General features: G+C 41.2%; 1 protein-coding gene across 2 annotated transcripts; it reads left to right on the forward strand.

The window, feature by feature from the left end:
• Positions 1-3129: 3129 nt before the first annotated feature.
• Positions 3130-18712, forward strand: MAPK1IP1L (mitogen-activated protein kinase 1 interacting protein 1 like). 2 transcript variants are annotated; one of them, XM_082619248.1, is made up of 5 exons: positions 3197-3260; positions 5410-5452; positions 11955-11976; positions 12660-13367; positions 14370-18712. In XM_082619248.1, exons 3-5 carry the CDS (start codon positions 11959-11961, stop codon positions 14379-14381), a joined length of 738 nt encoding a protein of 245 aa, XP_082475374.1. In that variant the 5' UTR covers positions 3197-3260; positions 5410-5452; positions 11955-11958; the 3' UTR covers positions 14382-18712. The 2 variants fall into 2 exon arrangements, with proteins under 2 accessions (XP_082475373.1, XP_082475374.1); XM_082619247.1 differs by lacking the exon at positions 5410-5452 and having other exon boundaries at positions 3130-3260.
• The last annotated feature ends 2434 nt before the right edge of the window (positions 18713-21146 follow it).

The raw sequence follows: 21146 nt of genomic DNA on the forward strand, positions 1-21146 counted from the left end.
CCATGTAATAGAGAGCTTCCTTCCTATGAAACAAAAGCCTTGAGACCTAACTCTTACAAATATACTCTTAGTTTTCATTAAAAGTCTTTTTTGTCACTTTTAGCTATAATCAGAGTCAAATAGGTTATATATTGATTTTGGTAGAGGAAATTTGACAGGAAGTGGACTTAATTATATAACATTCCTGGAGATAACACAAGGAAAACTGTTTAAATGTAAAATAGATTGTGTGTTAGGTAATTTAATGCCCAAATGAATAAAAGATTTGAAGTCAAGCAGATTATTGTTTCTACTTTGGAAGAAAATCTTTACAATCTTAGTTTTACATAATCAGTTTTACATCCATTTTTATTTCTAAAGAATGAACAGAAAGCACAAGAGGTTTTTCTTTTTTAATGGTCTACTAGAAATGAGCAACACTACAAGAGTCTGTCTATACTATTCTTAACACATTAAGATATTGGAGACAAAATGGAGGTAACTTTTGGAAACGGTTTGGCTTCTAAATAGAAATGTAGACTAAATAGAATAGTAGACGAATGGATATAACCCAATGGAAAGGAATTTAAGGCACATGACTCCTGTTTCAAATAAAGCCAGTCTTTTTGATTTACTTTTTAATTTTGAATAGATTACTCAATCCTAAATCTTTCTTTACTTTCATTTCCTAGCACATAAAATATAGATAATAACACTTGTCTCTTGACTTCCTGAAGGTTAATTCTTCAGTTAAGAGGTGACCCTTGGAGCATACTTGAAAATAATTTCTGTACAGCTGTTAAGTACTAATGTGATGATAGGTTTTCAACGTATTCCCTTAGTGGACCCTGCAGATTCACATTCACTTCTTTTAGCCTGCAATAGGCTTTCTTGACTTGATTTGACAATAAAGATAATGGTGCATTTGAATTTATGGTTTAGACTCTGCAATTAGATGAACAGTTGCAATTTCCTCCTACCCTTAATAAGGTTTGTGTGAAATTGATGTTTGCCTAAGTTATTTTAAAAGTTGATTACATTTGCAGGAAGTAAAGATAATCACTTTTGCCATGGTTATAATCAAATCTAAGCTTTCAGACTTGAGAGTGTAAAACTCAAGGAGATTTACTTAAATTATGCTGACTTTGCTAGACTTGGATAAATTCTGTATAAACCAAGTACGCACTCGATATATACTTGAATATACAGAGTTTAAGTAGTAACTTCACAAAGCTATTAGTACTCTTATCAGGCTTGTATCCACCCCTTACCCAAAAAGAAGTAGAGTGTTCCCATTTTTATTTCTAATCCTGAAGTTGAATGTTTCTTCTTGGATGTGAGTTCAAATAAATTGATCTGAATAAATTTTCGTTTCTTATTAATTAAAACTTCATATATAAAATCCAAAGGCTTTGTAGTTTTAAAAACATTGTACTGTATGTTACCTGGCACATTCAACTTATATATGAGAAATTTTAAAATCTGTATTACACATTTTCCTTTGTTTTTTGTGTCATTTTGGGTCTTCCAGAAACATGTCAAGATGTGATTAAATGTGCAAGAGATATATTGGAGGGGGATGGACACCTATGAAGAATAAAGGAGAATGGGACTTCCCTGGTGGTCCAGTGGTTAAGACTCTGGGCTTCCACACACATAAACACACACACAAAAAGAATAAAGGGGAAGAGAGCAGGAGAAGGTGGGGAAATCATACCAAACTGCAGGTCTGACATCTGTGAAAGAAACTGAAGGAAGCATTGGGTAGGGTGGGCAGTGTAGTTCTAAAAATGCTAGGCGAGGATGTAGTTCCCAACAGGTTACCTGTAGGAGCCTACATGGGACAGGAATGGCCTACCTCTAGAACTCCTGGCATGCTTGGTTATTGACTGGGAACATGGGAAAAGCTGGAGGTTGTTGGTCACTCTAATGCACGTGACCAGGAGTAGAGTGAGACACTCAACGTGGACACAAATTTTTTTTGACCATAAACTCAGTAATGAAAATTTTTTGTGCAACATTTAAAAATCAGAATGCAAAAAAAAAGCCCTATGATGAGCAAAATATCAAAAACTTAAATATAGCACTATTTTGCTGACTTACTGTTGCTTCAGGCTTCCTATGGCACTGCTTCCCGTGCCACAAGGCACTGCTGATTCACTGCCTCCCATTAGGGCAGGGTAGGTAGTTCACACTAGTGGTATTATTTTCCATAGACCACTGCCCCTAACCAAAAACATGTCTTCCCCAGGCTTAGGTATTTGAAGTTTCTCTGTTGCTCATTTTTCAGAATGAGAATTATGTGTGCTGTGGAGTAAACCCAAACAAGTCTTCGTTTAAGAAGTTTATAGTAAAATGTCCACCCACCGATCCACTAACAGCAAATGAAAACAATGAAGTAAAATGTTGTAAGAATATTGCATACTTTTAATTTTTACATTAAAATATATGTATGTTATGTGTGTATATTTTGTACACCACGTAATTATGACATCTTCATTAGTAGCTAGCACGTTCCCTGACGGCTGGGGCCATGTGTCAATCCATCATCTTTTGGGCCTGACAGAGTAGGTAGGTAAAGGTTTATTCAAAACTGAACTGTGGGAGAAGAAATACTGATCAGAAAAAAATCTGCAAAGACATCCGTTCCTTTAGTTAATATCGATTTGTCAAGCCATTTGCAAACGTCTTCCCCTTCCTGTATTGCTTTTAGCTCTCCAATTTTGGCCAACGGATCCGTGTCCCGGGGTTAGGCTGCATTCACACCTAGCCAGCTTCGAGGCCTGGCTCTAAAGACCGCAAGCGTAGGGAATCCAGAACCTGACTTCAACCTTCTCTTCAGGAGACAAGTTAACAATTTCCTCCAGGCTGCCCAGAATGCCACCGGCCACTGGCGTTTCCTCCAGACTGCTCAGAACTCCGGAACATCGGGGCGTTTTCCTCCCGCCCACCGAGAGAAAACAGCCGCCCGGGAGCGAGCGCAAGGAACAGCCGCGCCGCCGGGGCCGGGCGGGCCGCAGTGCCACCCGGGCCCTGTAGGGGGCGCGCGCGCGGCCGGGCCCGGCCGACCAGAGGAGAGGCGGAGCGCGGGCGGGGGCAGCGCGCTCGAAGCTCGGCGCTTCCTGTTCCGGCGCCAGGAGGAGCCGCGCTCTGCTGGTGCTGCTGCCGCCCCAGTCTCCGTCGCCGCTGCCGTCGGTCGGGCTGCGCTCAGTTCTTCAGCGCTCAGTTCCCTCGGACCCATCGCCGCTTCTAGACCTTGCTGCGGGTTCGGATCTTGCCGGGTGAGGCTGCCTCGGTGCTGGCGGGGTCGTGGAGGGGAGCAAAGGAGCACGCCCAAGCGGGACGCGGGCGCAGTAACGGAGATGCCTGAGTCGCCTCTTTGGGGGCCGGGGGCTAAGGGTTTCTCCCCGTCGTCTTCCTCCCGGCTGCGGGATGTCGGCTCTCTCGCCCCCCAAGGAGAAGGCGTCGGAGGCGGGTGACGTCGCGCCCGATGGGTTTCTCCGCGCGTGACGTCAGGCCTGGCTGGGGGCGGGGCGGGGAGCGGCCTGGCCCCTCCCCCACCCCTTCCCGGGCAGGCGCGACCCGCTCGGAGGCCGGTTCGCTCCGGTTGATCCCGGACTCCTTTTGTTCGTTTGGCCCTTTAGGGCTGCCGGCCTCCCGCCCCTTGGCCCTGGCCCCCTCCCCCACTCAGTAATTTCCAATGAAAGGGAGAGGGAGGCCTAAACAGATTCTTGGTGGAGTCTGTGACGCTAGTTTAAGATTTTTCTCATTGTGACGTTTTGGTCATTATTTTCTAGAGGAGTTGCTAGCAGATACCTTAGACGAATACCCATGACAGAAACGATGGGAAGTGTTGAGTTCTGTAATACTCCCTTTTTGTAGGATTTAGGAGCGCTTGGTGGCTTTGGACCGTTTTCTTCTGAAAACCAAGAGTAGTGCTTTTAATAAATGAGGATTCTAATGTTGAAGCATCGAACCGTACTCACCTGACTGAAAAAAAATTTTTTTATAGCATTGCTACTAAAGAAATACACACTCGTACACGTGGTGGTTGTATGGGCCTCATTACAGGGGAAGGTAGCCTTCAGAAATCTTTCAGAAGTTCTTTGTTTAGGAGTGTTCTTTGGGCAGGGAGAACAGACATTCTTCTTGCTACTGGTGTCTTGAACCTCCTATTCAAAACGAGTTTGTCTCAGAAACTTGAGCTGTGTGTACTAGGATGTCCTTTTCCTCTCTCCAGGAGGAACGGAGACCCAGAGACAACCCCTTAACCGAAATCCTTGGGACCAGTGTGTTTTGGAATTGAGAAATCTTTGGATTTTATCTTTAGATTTTAGAAAGACAATAAGGTGCAAAGATGAGAGATCACACTAGCAGAGTCGGGGCAGCATCCCCTAATCCAACAGTAATATTTGTGCAGCGAATAGGGGAGAATTAATGGAAACTGTAAAATAGCCTCAGGTCAGGTTTTGCCACCAAGTAAGTTTTATGCCAAACCTGGGAGCATTTCTTTCATTTTTAGAGGTTTCTGAACTGAGAACTGTAGATAAAGGTTTGTGGACCTATCGTAGCAATTTGTAAAAGCTAACATTTGTTGAGTTTTTGCTATGTGCCAGACAGTGACCAAGAGAGTTGTTTATTATGTAAGTCTCACAGCAAATCTATGAAGTGGATGCTACTCCTGTCTGCTTTCACCTCTGGGGTTTGCACAGCTCAGCTTGTGCAGAGCCAGCCAGTGAAGTGCAGTGTTACGTAGTCTGTCATACTATATTGGTGTTCACTCTTTTTAACCATAAGCAATCTGCCCATACACAGAGGAAGACAAGATAATGTGTCTGTTTTCCGGGCACTTTTATTATAGGCACTTGATTTACCAGTCCCATTTAGTCTCTCCTGTTACTGGCCCATTCTTTATAGTTGAAGTAACAGGTTCATTCAGGTAACTGACTCAGAGACATTCAAACCTTGGTCTAGAGACTGTCTGCTAAGGCTTTCATATTCCTCCATTTTCTACATTCTAACCAATCTGAACTGCTTACACCAGGGGTCCCCAACCGCCAGGCCACGGGCCCGTACGGACCCGCACGTCCGTGGCCAGTTAGGAACCGGGCCGCACTGCAGAAGGTGAGCTGCGGTGAGCGAGGCTTCATCAGCCGCTCCCCATCGCTCGCATTACCGCCTGAGCCATCCCCCTCTCCCCACCCCCGCTTCCGTGGAAAATTTGTTTTCCGTGAAACCGGCCCCTGGTGCCGAAAAGGTTGGGCACCGCTGGCTTACACTTCCCACAGATCTCTTGTCCCCCTCTCAGCTTTTGCACAAACTGCTCCTTTCCCTAGGGCCTATCGCAGCTCTTCACCTCATTCTCCCAGACTGCAAAGGCACCACTCCTCGGGACTCCTTGTCTGATACTCCTTTCCTTGATACCTATAGGAGCTTTTCGAGGTGCTCCCATAGAGCCCTGCGCTTACCCCAGGTAACCTACTGTTTAAATGGTAGTTCTCCGCCATACTGTGAACGCCTTTAAGCGTTTATTCCACGCAATACTATTCATTTCCCCAAGGCCCAATGCAGTACCTGGCACTTATGTTCCAATAAGTATCTGAATGTAGAAAATACGGCTGACATGAGGTTGTGGGGAAAAAAATTTTTTTAATTACATGTTTCTAAGTAATTTAAAATGTTCAAAAACTTGCAGATCCCCAATTTCTTGAGTTGCCCAAATGTAAATTAGAGTGTATCTGATAAACGCCAATACTAGTTTATCCTATACGTTTATTCAAAATTTATATTTTCAGTACAATATATTACCACTACCGTATCCTCTCTCCATACTAAACAAAACCATGCAAAAATCCTGATTTCCCTTAGTGACTCTTAATAAATGTTACTTGTTTATAACTGTAGATTATTAAATATTTTACTTATCTGTGAAGTAGTCGGAAATTATAACTGTTTTGCTGATGGGAAGGTGGTCTCTGGTTAAAAAGTTTGCCTTTGTCAAAAGATTCAGACGAAAGGATTGGTGTCCATGTTTCATAACTGTGTAGTCCCATACTGTTTATGACTCCACTACAATTTGATGGCCTATTGAAATATTCCTTTTCCAATAGTCACTAGTAATTTATGGAGTTCAACTTTTTTAAACCTCCCCATGATGGAATTACCATTTTTACTCTAAAGGCCATACGCTTACAGAAATGTTTTACTTTTCTAGTGCATGTTGAAAGAAATTTTGTACTCTTGTTTTAAAATTGCTCCTCAGAAAATACAATGATTGGGCTTCCCTGGTGGCACAGTGGTTTAGAATCCGCCTGCCAATGCAGGGGACATGCGTTCAAGCCCTGGTCCGGGAAGATCCCACATGCCGCGGAGCAACTAAACCCGTGCACCACAACTACTGAGCCTGCGCTCTAGAGCTTGCGAGCCACAACTACTGAGCCCTCGTGCCACAAATACTAAAGCCCACGCGCCTAGAGCCCATCGTCCGCAGCAAGAGAAGCCACCGCAATGAGAAGCCCGTGCACCTCAATGAAGAGTAGCCCCTGCTTGCCACAACTAGAGAAAGCCCACACGCAGCAATGAAGACCCAACACAGCCAAAAATTTAAAAAAATAAAAATACAGTGATTATCCTTCACATAATGTGTACTGCCATAAAGTAGTAACAGAAAGTTTGGAAGTGATAGCTTTAGATTATTCTGAAAAGAAAAATTTAAATCTTCCTTGATTTTACACTTTTTTTCCCCTAGTTCAAGGTTGCATTGGCCTCATCTTAATTAGCATAATCCATATGTTTGAGAATCGTTTTTTAGAAAATCTAGGGTTTGGAGAATCCCCTGGCGGTCCATTGGTTAGGACTTGGCACTTTCATTGCTGGGGCCCCAGGTTCAATCCCTGGTGTGGGAGCTAAGATTCCACAAGCCATGTGGCACAGCCAAAAAAAAGAAATAAGAAAACCTAGGGGTTTTCGTGGTTTGTTTTTTTTTTACATTCTGCAACTCTTCTCATATTGGAATAGTGATGTCCAACTCTATTTTTTAACCTTTTTATGATGAAAGTATTCTCCAAATAATAAATCGGAATGTTTCCAATTAATATGAACACTTTATTCTAGGTATGGAGAGCAGGTCACTTTACTATGCAGATCTGTAGAACAGGAAGTGACTTATTTCTAATCCCTTTGGTCGGGGCTTTATTATTTCCTCTATCTTCCAGGATTTGATTTTGAATTTAAACTTTTGAAAGCCAGAGTTGTGAATCAGTTTGATATTATTAACTAATGGAATACAATATTTTAATGTAATGCTATGATTAATTAACCATAGTTTTTCACAAACTAAGAGGGAGATGAGTAATTTTGAAAACCCAAACTGTAAGACCATGTGAAATTCAATGAGTTGCTTAGTTGGTTAGGTTTTCTGCTCCAGAATTAGTGTGAACTTTGATACAGAACTATTTTCTGTTTCGAAAAGGCTCACCCTGTTTGAAAAGAATGTTAGTCTTAGGTAAACTTTAAACTTGTTGTGCATGGATAAACTTTAGTCCTAAGAATTTACTATTGTGTGATGTGACATTTTAGTATAAAACAAACCTTAACATGGGAATGACTAGATAATTGTATTGCTATACATTCATGATGTGTTTTTTAATATTACGAATTAAGAGCAGGGTTATAGCAGTTGCAGCAGTAGGCTTCCTGTTCATTTCCTTTATCATTCCTCATGATAACCAAATCATAAATGATAAAACTAAATGCAAGGATGGCTCAATATTAAGCAATATATATGCAACTATATTGTGTATTGATGGGACAAAGGAGAAGAACTGCAAGATCAACTCATTAGATGCCAAAAAAAATCATCTGAAGAAATTCAGTGTTGGGTTTTTTATTTTTAACTAGCAAAATAGGAATAAATAAGTCTAGCAAAATAGGCATAGATAGAAACTTCCTTACTGTAATTTTTTTTTAAATCTCAAAACTAAAAATGAGTCATATATAAACATTAGAAGTATTGCCAGGAGAGTTGAGAAGAAGACTACTGTGCTCACACTATCTTATTTAATATTTCATTGTTGTTTAAGTCCTAGCTTAGGCAAAAGAGAAAAGAGGTGTAAATACTACAAAGAGAAGGTAAAATTATTTTTTGCTAATGGCATAATTCTTTATCTGCAGATTCCAGAGAGTCAACTGAGAGACTTTCAGGATAAAATAATTCAATAATGTCACAGCTTACAAAAGTAATACACTAAAATTTGAAAGGCTTTCCCATATATGAACAACCAATTAGAATATATAATGGAAGGACCAATTTACAACCACAAGAAAACGTTTACCATTTAGAAATCTAACTCAAAAAATGTGTAGGAGTCTTGATTTTTTTTTTTTTTTTTTTGCTGTACGCGGGCCTCTCACTGCTGTGGCCTCTCCCGTTGCGGAGCACAGGCTCCGGACACACAGGCTCCGCGGCCATGGCTCGCGGGCCCAGCCGCTCCGCGGCATGTGGGATCTTCCGGGATCGGGGCACGAACCCGTGTCCCCTGCATCGGCAGGCGGACTCTCAACCACTGCGCCACCAGGGAAGCCCCAGGAGTCTTGATTTTTAAAAACTACTGAGTGGGGACTTCCCTGGTGGCACAGTGGTTGGGAATCACCTGCTAATGCAGGGGACACGGGTATGAGCCCTGGTCCGGGAAGATCCCACGTGCTGCGGAGCAACAAAGCCTGTGTGCCGCAACTACTGAGCCTGCGCTCTAGAGCCCATGAGCCACAACTACTGAGCCCATGTGCCACAACTACTGAAGCCTGCGTGCCTAGAGCCCGTGCTCCGCAACAAGAGAAGCCACCGCAATAAGAAGCCCACGCACCGCAAAGGAGAGTAGCCCCCGCTACCAGCAACTAGAGAAAGGCTGCACGCAGCAATGAAGACCCAACACAGCCAAAAATAAAATAAATAAATTTATTTTTTTAAAAAAACTGAGTGATAATAAATGACAGTGATGGGAACTAGAAAGACATACCTTGTTCTTGAATGAGAATATTTTATACTTTAAATGTATGAAATGTCCCCTAAATTAATCTGTAAATTTAGTGTGTTTATTTGTTGTATTGTTGGGTTTTGTTTGTTTGTTTTGTTTTTTTACAAAATGATCTAGAAAAAAATAAGCATGAAAATATTCAGGAAAATCTGAAATAAATAGTAATAGTAGGTCATAAAATTTGTTTAAAATTTAAAACTGCCCTGATAAGATGAGATGTTATAGTGTGGATCAGTAGGAAAGAATAGAGTTCACAATACCTTTGGGAAATGATGGAGGCTCTATGACTTGGTGGTTAAGAGTCTTGGCTCTGGGGGCTTCCCTGGTGGCGCAGTGGTTAAGAATCCGCCTGCCAATGCAGGAGACAGGGGTTCAAGCCCTGGTCCGGGAAGATTCCACATGCAACAGAGCAACTAAGCCCGAGCGCCACAACTACTGAAGCCCACGCGCCTAGAGCCCGTGCTCCACAACAAGAGAAGCCATCACAATGAGAAGCCAGTGCACCGCAATGAAGAGTAGCCCCCGCTCGCCACAACTAGAGAAAACCCTGCACGCAGCAAGGAAGACCCAATGCAGCCAAAAATACATAAATAAATAAATTTATTTATTTAAAAAAAAAAATCTGCCTGCCAATGCAGGGGACACAGGTTTGAGCCCTGGTCCAGGAAGATCCCACATGGTGTGGAGCAACCAAGCCTGTGCACCACAACTACTGAGCCTGCGCGCCTAAAGCCTGTGCTCTGCAACAACAGAAGCTACCGCAATAAGAAGCCCACACACCGCCAAGAAGAGTAGCCCCTGCTCCCCACGACTAGAGAAAGCCCATGCACAGCAATGAAGACCCAACACAGCCAAAAATAAATAAATAAAATAAATAAATTTATTTTAAAAATATATATATTTTTTAAAAAAGAGCCTTGGCTCTGCAGTCAGACGATACCTGGATTTGAATCTCTTCTCTGCTTGTCACTAGCTCTGACTTTAAACGAGGTAACTTGCTAAGCTTCCTTTCCTCCAGCTATACACTGGGAGTGGTAATAGAATCTGCATCTATTAAACGAGGTTATACACCTAAAGCACTTAGCATGGTGCCTGTTCCATGATATATTTACATATATATGTGTATGTATGTATATATATTCAGTGTTTGTTGTCAATAGCAACTGTAGAATGTATTAAAGGTAGCTTGTCAAATGGGTTCGAGCCCTGGTCCGGGAAGATCCCACATGCTGCGGAGCAACTAAGCCTGTGCGCCACAACTACTGAGCCTGCGCTCTGGAGCCCGTGCTCCACAACAGGAGAAGCTCCCGCTCGCCACAACTAGAGAAAAGCCCGTGCGCAGCAACAAAGACCCAGTGCAGCCAAAAATAAAAATAAATAAATAATAAATAAATTTTTTTAAAGGTAGCTTGTCAAGTCTGTTGAAATAAGATAGATTATTCAGTAATTGTTGTTTGAAAGAACAGAAAGGTTTTAAACAAGTTAAACCATAGAAGTACTATTAGAAAGCATAGGTGATTTTTTTTTTTTTTTTTTTTTTTTTTTTGCGGTACGCAGGCCTCTCACCGCTGTGGCCTCTCCCGTTGCGGAGCACAGGCTCCGGACGCGCAGGCTCAGCGACCATGGCTCACGGGCCCAGCCGCTCCGCGGCATGTGGGATCTTCCCGGACCGGGGCACAAACCCATGTCCCCTGCATCGGCAGGCGGACTCTCAACCACTGTGCCACCAGGGAAGCCCCATAGGTGAATTTTTCTGTCTCATATGACAGACATCTAATTTCTTTAATGTCTTACAAAGCATTAAAAAAAAGATGTACTACTAAGTAGTAAAATGATCAAAGGCAAAATAGAGTCCATACTGTGTTATTCTATTTATATGAAGTCAAGGAACAAGCGAAAACTAAGAAAGTGATTGCTGAGTGGCAAAGGGGAATTGATTGGAATGTGGCACGAGTAAACCTATGGAGTGAAGGAAATGTTCTGTCTTGGATGGTTACAGGGGCATATGCAACTGTCAGAGCTTGTTTACCTGAACACTGATCCGTGCATTTTATTGAAAGTTAATTATACTTCAATTAGAAAAATGGATAAAAGTGGTCCAAGGGCATGAGCTTATTCGCAGAAAAAGAAGTCTAAATATGGTATTAAATTTAAATGATGCTCTATTTTCCACTTACTTAAAGAAATGTAAGTTAAAACAAGATGCCAATTTTTAACCTATTATAATGGAAAATGATTTATAAATTTAATAACATCCAGTGGTGAAGAGGAGTTTTAAAAAGGTAGAGTGTAAACTGGCATGGACTTTTTTTTTTTTTTTTTTTTTTTGCTGTACGCGGGCCTCTCACTGCTGTGGCCTCTCCCGTTGCGGAGCACAGGCTCCGGACACACAGGCTCCGCGGCCATGGCTCGCGGGCCCAGCCGCTCCGCGGCATGTGGGATCTTCCGGGATCGGGGCACGAACCCGTGTCCCCTGCATCGGCAGGCGGACTCTCAACCACTGCGCCACCAGGGAAGCCCATGGCATGGACTTTTTGAGATGGATCTTAGATGACTTTACCTGTTGACTATGTATTTCACTTCTGTACTTTCTCCTGGTGATAGACTCGAAAAGATAGGTGTTTAAAGATGTTCACTGTGTCATTGTTTAAAACAATTCAAACTGAACAGTCTAAACCGCCACCAACTTGAGACTGTAAACTAAATTATGGATCACTTTTATATGATGTGCAGCCAGTAAAAAGGGATGAAGTTTACAGAGGTGTATGAACTATTATGGAAATTTTTCCTGTATAAAGAAAATCATTATATAAATGATTAAGATTCCATTTAAGTAATAATAGTGTATGCATAGTTCCTTAAAGAATATATAAGAAATTAAACACTGGTTTTGAAATATTCCTTCTTTCTTTTTTTTTTTTTGTTTGGTTTTGTTTTTAGGAAAATGTCTGATGAATTTTCGGTAAGTTGACGCATTTACTCTTCATAAGTTTTTTGGCTCTTAGAAAAAAGACATGGTCCTAACTGTGGGCCCTGAGTCTTCCAATGTAAAAGAGATGCTTTTTGTGATTCTTGGTTTTTGTTTTTTTAGCATGTGATTTTGATAGATGATTTGCCTTAATTTACTGAGCTATGTTTGAAAATGCATTCTGTTGTATTTATTTCTTTATGAATCCTTAAGTAGAAAATTTCTTAAAGGGTTACTTCTGTTCTCTTTTAACCTGATAGTGTTAATAATAGCCAGCATTTATTGAAAATTACATACCAGGCACTGTGTTAAGTGCATTAAATGAGTTATCTCATTTAGGCCTCAGGTTAACCCTAAACTGTTGTTTTAAAAATGAGGAAACAAGCTCAGAGAGGGTATGTAACTTACTTGAGGTAAAGCTAGGATCGAGATCACACTTTGTTCATCACTTGTATTTAGAAAACTTGAGCTTCTCTGAGGAATTTGCATGGTAAAGCTGCTATTCGAGGTAACTCCTAAATTTTGTATTAAATGAGTTGTTTTTTAAAAAACTGAACAGCTTGGCTTTTGAAGAATCCCTGAGCCTATAGCTTACTATCCTTTATGGGTTTGTAATTATGTTTGGCATCGCTTGTCCCTGAATAAGGTCAATAAGACACGCCTGTTTTGTATTCCAGTTGGCAGATGCGCTACCTGAACACTCCCCTGCCAAAACCTCTGCTGTGAGCAATACAAAACCCGGCCAACCTCCTCAAGGCTGGCCAGGTTCCAACCCTTGGAATAACCCAAGTGCTCCACCTTCTGTGCCATCTGGACTCCCACCAAGTGCAACACCCTCCACTGTGCCTTTTGGACCAGCACCAACAGGAATGTATCCCTCTGTGCCTCCCACCGGACCACCTCCAGGACCCCCTGCACCCTTTCCTCCTTCTGGACCATCATGCCCCCCACCTGGTGGTCCTTATCCAGCCCCAACTGTGCCAGGCCCTGGCCCCACAGGGCCATATCCTACACCAAATATGCCCTTTCCAGAGCTTCCGAGACCCTATGGTGCGCCCACAGATCCAGCTGCAGCTGGTCCTTTAGGTCCATGGGGATCCATGTCTTCTGGACCTTGGGCACCAGGAATGGGAGGGCAGTATCCTACCCCTAATATGCCATATCCATCTCCAGGGCCATATCCCGCTCCTCCTCCTCCCCAAGCACCAGGGGCTGCACCACCTGTTCCATGGGGCACTGTTCCACCAGGAGCCTGGGGACCGCCAGCGCCATATCCTGCCCCTGCAGGATCATATCCCACACCAGGACTCTATCCCAGTCCCAGTAATCCTTTTCAAGTGCCTTCAGGACCTTCCGGTGCTCCACCGATGCCCGGTGGCCCCCATGTGAGTGTTTAATTTGTTATTTAACATGCAGTAATAGTCCCGTAAGCACAACTGAAAGATTGTCTCCAGTTTCGGATGGAAGATTAGAAAGCTTTTAAACCTTTTTTAAAAAGGTGTGTGTATATTAAAAAAGAGTAACTTTCAAACTTCAGGTAAACTTAGGTAAAGCATTTAAAAGGATGAAAACAATATTCCTGGTACTAAAAGTAGAAAAATTCCCCAAATATCCCCAAAGACTTTGTAATGTAGTAAGCAGTGTCCTCAACAGCATCCTTGAGGTAAACTCAAAGATGTGTTTCGTTGGATTTTTTTTTTTTTTTTTAACATTTCTCAGTACTGTTTTATAGCATCACACCAAAGCACAAGTTCACTAAAAGTAATCTCTGCCAGTCTGGCTAGATATAGAGGTAGATTTTTAGAGAATCCTGGGCAGTGAATGTGTAACATTGCCCATCTTTCATGCAACTGTCCATAGTGTTTCTCAGCCAAGGTTTTGTTAGCTCCTTAACAGTACTGATCTCAAGATTATACCAATCTCTGCATTGCCAATTATATGTAATGCTGTGTGCTTTACTGTCAGCCAAGCTGGAGTAGGGTTGACATCTTAAGTCGAGGACCCTTTCTTGGGCGTATGACCAAATAGAAAAGCACCCTGTTTCCCCATGAACTGAGCCAAGTCAGATGCTCCATAGGGGCGAAAAAATCTATTTATTCTTAACAAAGTACTAATCAGATCTCCAACCAGATTAATCAAACATCCACCTCAATTGTAAAGGAGAAATACCTTAATAAAGTGCCCCTAAAACTCCTTTTCATTAGTGTAACTTTTTGCTCTATATATATTGTCCTAAAAAATTATTTTTGTAAATTGTATGCCAGAATAAGTGAGATGATTAGCTGTTTGGCTTTATTAAGCAATAAGTTTATTTTAAGCCACAGCAAGGAGTTAATCAACTCCATTTACAAAATCTAGAAGTTTACTTTTTCTTTTTTCTATTGCAGTCTTACCATTAAGTTAACAATGGATGAAGAGATGACGAATTGCTTTTTGAAGTACATATATATATATGCACTTGAATGCATATATAAAAATTGCTGTTTCACTATTCTTAGAGGGCATTCATGAAAGAACAACTCTTGCACCTCTCAGAAGATATCTGCCTCTTGTGCTTGGATGTATAGTACATCTGATGGAAACAATCAGATAAAAATGTAAAAGTAAATCATTCAAACGTGATTTTTATTCGGTTTTTATGGAAAGTTAAAGTAATTAAGTATATTGAATAGCTCTTTGATACAATTTGTTTAAAACAAATTTTCAATTTGTTTAAATTATGAAACTAAATACTTATATTATCACTTTTTCCCCTAAATAAACACACTTTGAAAACAATCACATTGTCATAATTTAAACAAATGATGCCTCTCAACATTTTGAGCTGCTCTATCTATAGGATAAATAAACCTGGTCCTTCTGAGGTTATCTTTTGGATATACATTTTAAAACTGTTGGTAATTATTGTCAGATGTTGAGTTCATTTTTATCCTTGAGCTTTTAGTAAAAACTTTACTTCATTTTGAGTTCCACCTGATGTATTTTTAGCCATATGGGTCATACAGCTCTAAAATCTGTTTATGGAAACTGTTTTCTTTTTAATGCAGGCCAACATGTATATGTAAATTATATTCTTAGAGAATTGGTGATGTCTTTGTACTTGTAGAATAGATTATGATGTGTCCATATTACTTTGGAAAGAGCTCAAGGACGGAAATATTTCTCTCCTTTGTCTTGAACCTCAAACTAGAAGAGACCCTAGGAACTGCTTCATAGTAACAAGTAATTTGCCTTCCCACAAAACACTCTTCTGCAGGACTCTTCCTGTAGCCCCCTCTCCCTCGGTTCTTTAGAAGAAGCACTTCCCTTCATTCCATCCTGATGCAGAAAGCTGGCACACTCTAGGGGTCTATCACAAACACAGAAGTTATGTTTAGAGAACCTTAGTCATATAGACATGACTGTTCTCTTTGTACAAGTGTGATCGAAACACGTTACGTCTTTCAGAGTGGTTAAGCTATGTCATCGTCTCTTGCATAGTTTTCCTGGATCTGTTTGTAACGTGCTTATGGCTAACAGTTCAGTTCTATATTTGTTGACAGGTAAGACAGGTATATAGGTAGAAGAATGAGTGCCATCAAAAATTATTCTCTAGCTGTAACACTGAGAATAATCATAAAGTGTAGATCTCTGCAATTGAGTTTAAAGCAGTGTGACTGTGTTACTTAAAAATAAGTGTTGTTTGTAACCTCCAGAATAGCTTTTTGGCACCTTATCTTTAAATCCGATTTTTAGATTTGGGATAGAACTGACCATGTTATTTCTCAAATTTTGAATGTATCCATTAGGTTACTAAAATGTATTGTGACTTTCTTGACCAGTATATGAGAGATTTATGCTGGAGCTCTTACCTTTGCTTAGAAATAAAATATTTAGTAGTTTCTCTTATAGTTAAAATGTCAAGAATGCCAAATGCTGCCAATATAATGGTTTGATAGCTACCTCCTTTTAAGAAAGCAAGATTGTCACCTTTGAGAGGAACATTCAGTATTTAGGCCTCCCTTAAGTAGATGATAGATTCAGGCTTTCAGAATTGAAACTAATTTGTTTAGATATTTTCAGACTGGGGAATGTTAGACAGCCCTTTCATAGTGGCACAGTCTTTTTTTCTTTCACTTCTTTGCAGGGACAAGTGGCAGCTATCTGCAACACTCTTGGAATCTGTTGTAGCCTTCAGTTTATAAGGCAGTAGCCTTAGGTGTCATAGCTTAACTTATCAATCAATATCATAATGTCAGCTAACTCTGAAGGGATGATAGGCAAAGTGAGATGGCAGCAAAGATCTCTCTCCTTTTGGTTATTTTGGTTGTCCTACCTTGGAATAAGTTGACAACTCTGGCTTCAGATAAAATATTTAACACTAGAGAGGATAACATTTGACTACAAGAAGAATAGGTAGCAAGTTTGGGAATCTCTTATTGTGGAGACCATTTACTATCAGAGAAAATCTTATGCTAAAGGATTTGAAGGGCCATGAATACAAGATTTGGAATTATTACCCCTTATAAGTATATTAACTGCTGGTGACCCATACTGCCCAGTGTGTCCTAGATGATACTGCCGTTTTAAACTTGGCTCTTCGAGGATTTTCCAACTGATTTTGGGGAAATTTTTTTTAAACATAATTGAAATCAAAGGGAATAGAATTCGCTTTTACATTCTTTTTAATTTTCAAGCATCATTTCTCAACTTGAGGGGGGGCATCTCAATTCTTGTGGGTACTTGGGGGCAAAAGGTATTTTTAGGTTCAGGGTGGAGTTAAGAAAAGCAGAAGTTGTTTCAAGGGAGGAATGGAGGAAAGCATCTAAGAAGGTTTTTGTCTTTACAAGGGAATAATGTTGCTTTTAAAACAAGTTATGCTAGGCTGAGATTGGTTTGTGGAAGAGACTGCTTGTTAGAAAGTATGTTTGGTCTTAAGGGAATATGAAGTACGGAATATGCTGGCATTTGGACTTTCAGAGCAGGAATTTTAAGATAAATTTGATGGAGATAGTTGAGATGTGTTGAGAAATAGTGTTTCTGAAGTTAGAATCTTAGATTTTGAAATTTTGAGCCTAAAGACGACAATGAAAATTTAAAGTATAGACCTTAGGTCCTCACTCACTCACTCAGTCCTCAAGAATGAAGGCTCCTTAAAGGAGTGCTTACAATGCCATGGGTTGTCTCAACTGGACCCGGCCTGACACTTGTTCATGCTTTTGAAGATGGCTGTTTACAGCTGTGACTCCATAGCCCTGTTTTCTGTAAAGTAATATATTGATTATTTGGGAATAGACAATACATTTTTTTAATTACCCAAGGGCCTCCTTCATTCTTTGTCAGTTTTACTGTTTATTGTTTTCAGTAGAGAACAATAAAAGGGCAGAGAAGAAAGGGGGTGAATTTTGGGCCTTGGTCTGTCATACCACTACAATGGGATATTAGAATATTTTCTAGGAAAGAAGTCAGTTTTTCCCCTGCTTTTTTTACCTCACAGTTATTAGTGCTACCTGTTGTAGTCAGATGTACAGCTTTTGAAACTATTTGTGTGTATCAACATAGCTCTACTCAGAGTTTCAATTAAAATACCGTGCCTAGTTTGCATATCAGTCAGTTGCCTACACTTCCAAAAGATTCGTGCCAGTGTCTTCCTTCCTCACCCTGAATAATCTAGTGCTAGATTTATAAAATGCCTGGTTTATAAACCTCGGAAATTAAACCTAAGCACAGACCTTCAAGTGTTCAAGTTTTTGAAAAGCGTAAGGCTTGATTCAGATGAATCACACTGATCCACTGTACTGTGCTTAGAAAGTGGTGGGTGGCTTTCAGGGAAGACTATAATTTTATCTTAATAAAGCAATATTTAGTATTGAAGACAGACACTGTTTTATTTTCAGAATTCTGCCAAGTAAAACAAAAATTGCCAATAAAATAATCAGTATTAAAGAAATGGCCATGCAAGCTTCTGGCAACAGACAGCATCTGAAAACTGCATTCATTCAGCAGACACTCAGATGTCAGTGATCCAGATGCTTTGCCAGATGCCAGAGATACAGAGACGAAGAGAATGCCTGTCTTTCAGAGGCTTACAGCCTAGGGGGAGGCATTACAGAATTGATGAGTACATCCAGTATTAGTTTACCCGGACAAACATATTTTAGTATTGCCGCTGGTGGAATTCATAGACTAGCCTTTGGGCATTTAAAGAACAAAGTAGGGCATAACTTTTTTTAAGGTAAGAAAACGCTTTCAAGACTGTAGTGTTTGTCAGTGCAACTATCGAGTGCAAAGTAATGGGATGTTTTTCCTCTAACTTTCCCCTGGATAAAGGCACTTTCACTGCCTGTCACTGATTAGTAGATCCTGATTTATTGCCATTAAGTAAACTTGACTTCTTATGCGCGTTCTGTAAAGCATTCTTTTCCTTGATATTTTTGTATTTTTTTCTTGATATTGTGATTTTTTTCATTGACTTAATAATGACAAATTTAATGTATGTAATTGTCTATGCATTTTAAGTTAAACTGCCTAAAATGTGATTTGACACACATTTGTTTGTATTATGAACTGTAAGCAATCTGTTTGAGATGTTAGGTTTTATCACCTGCTGCTGTATTTGTAAACAAAGACAAATGTTGCTTTAAGACGTAATTATAATTAGGAATAGTCTATGGATGTGATACTTGATATTTTTTAAGATAAACTTGTTTGCTTTTGTGTATTACACCTGAAAAGTTTTTTTTTTAATGTATTTTCATGGTTTCACAGTTTTTCCATTTATTTTAATCTTTAGGCCCAATTCTGGGCTTCCCAGAGCAAGTCCAGAGCTTGATTAACTGCACATTTGTTGTCATAAAGAGAGAAAGAAAAACAGCCCGAGACATCCCTCTGTATGTGATCTGCCATTCACTAAGGCATTTAAATAGGCTGCCTGGGAACAGCCCCTCCTCCACAAACCACCTTTCAGCAACACATTGTCCGCTGTGAGGATTTCCTCTTCTCCCTTCAAGGCGATCCTTGCTTTGTAACCAGGTTATCTACACATGAAGTCAGGGAACTATCCCTATCTGCCCCTGCTGCCACCACCCCGCTTTCTTTTACGAAAGATACTGCTATGCCTGTAGTAAGGGTCACATTATCAAACTTGGTGTATAGTTGTTTTCTTTCCACAGGGGGTTTGCTAGCCTTTCTTGAAACCCAGTGTGAGTGGGGCTATAAACAAGTGACTAATTTGTGGTATATTCTGTTTTTGGAAAGGATTTCTGCTTTTTGCCTTTGGACAAAAAAACCATAAATTTTTTTTTTTTTTTTTTTTTTTTTTTTTTTTTTTTTTTCCTTTTTGCGGTATGCGGGCCTCTCACTGTTGTGGCCTCCCCCGCTGCGGAGCACAGGCTCCGGACGCGCAGGCCCAGCGGCCATGGCTCACGGGCCCAGCCGCTCCGCGGCATATGGGATCCTCCCAGACCGGGGCACGAACCCGTATCCCCTGCATCGGCAGGCGGACTCTCAACCACTTGCGCCACCAGGGAGGCCCAAAACCATAAATTTTTAAAGTTGCATTTGATGTCTTAACATAGCTCCTAAAAGTACCCACCTAAAGTGGAACTGTGAAATAGGTAGTGAAATATAAGATCACTCTGGAGCAGGGCTGGGGGTTTCCCATCGTGAAATGACATTCCTCTGACAAACACATTCTTGCCTGGGTACCTGACATAAGCAAGTTCTTTTTTTACCACCATTTTAAAACTTAGCACTAGTCCTTTTGCAACAGTCCTTTTGCAAAATAGAATCCTAACTATAAGCTCATTTATTTTAGATAAGACAAGGCAATAGAATTCTAATACCAGAAGAGAATTTGGGCCTTCTTATAGAGTTTGTTCCTATCGCATTTGAACAGTATTCTCAATGAGGGCAAGGTTTTTTCTGTTGTTTTTTTTTTTTTGCGGTATGCGGGCCTCTCACTGTTGTGGCCTCTCCCGTTGCGGAGCACAGGCTCCGGACGTGCAGGCTCAGCGGCCATGGCTCACGGGCCCAGCCGCTCCGCGGCATGTGGGATCCTCCCGGACTGGGGCACGAACCCGTGTCCCCTGCATCGGCAGGCAGACTCTCAACCACTGCGTCACCAGGGAAGCCCAGAGGGCAGGTTTTTATGTTGATGCGTTAAACAATTTCTTTTCATACTATATCTTGCAGTTCTCTGGGATTCCCAGAACGAGGAGGAGACAAAGCAGGTTCAGCTTAGTTCCTCTGCTTTCTCTAGAGCAATTCCACAGTTCCACTGTATGGCAGTTTGGGCTGCCATAACGGAATATCATAGACTGGGTGGCTTAAACAGTAGAAATTCTTATGGTTCTGGAAGCTAGGAAGTCCACGATCTAGCTGCTCGCTAGTTCAGTTCTCAGTTTCGATGAGAGCTCTTCCTGGCTTGCAGACGGCTCCTCACTGTTTCCTCCCATATGGAGAGAGAAGCAAGCTCTCAGTTGTCTCTTTTTATACAGACACTAATCCCATCATAAAGGCCCCATCTCCAAATACCATCACGTTGCAGGTTAGGACTTAAAACATGGATTAGGGTGGCAGGGGCACAATTTGGTTCATAGCACTTACAGATAAGGTGTTTGAGGGGACAAAAAGCTTTGCTGCTTTTAAATTCTTAAAACTATTGTAGATGTCCACATCTCCTAGTTGAGGTTAGCTAAAATCAATCCGATTCACGAGTATAATAGAATCTCCATCCATCTAGAATTCTTTTTTTTTTTTTTTTTTTAATTTATTTTTGGCTGCCTTGGGTCCCCGTTGCTGCACGCGGGCTTTCTCTAGTAGCAGGGAGCAGGGTCCGCTCTTCGTTGCGGTGCGCGGGCCTCTCACTGCGGTGGCCTCTCATTGCGGTGGCTTCTCTTGTTGCAGAGCACAGGCTCTAGGCGCGCAGGCCCCAGTAGTTGTGGCTCGCAGGCTTTTAGAGTGCAGGCTCAATAGTTGTGGTACACGGGCCCAGTTGCTCCGCGGCATGTGGGATCATCCCAGGCCAGGGCTCGAACCCGTGTCCCCTGCATTGGCAGGCAGATTCCCAACCACTGCACCACCAGGGAAGCCCCTAGAATTCTAAGCTATGCTTAAAGTGTTAGTGTCACACAAGAAAAGAGGATTATTTAACATTTTAAGTTTTTGCTCTGCCTTGTTTTATA

Source organism: Mesoplodon mirus (genome assembly GCF_964341445.2).
Source record: "Mesoplodon mirus genome assembly, chromosome: 4".
Taxonomy (NCBI): domain Eukaryota; kingdom Metazoa; phylum Chordata; class Mammalia; order Artiodactyla; family Ziphiidae; genus Mesoplodon; species Mesoplodon mirus.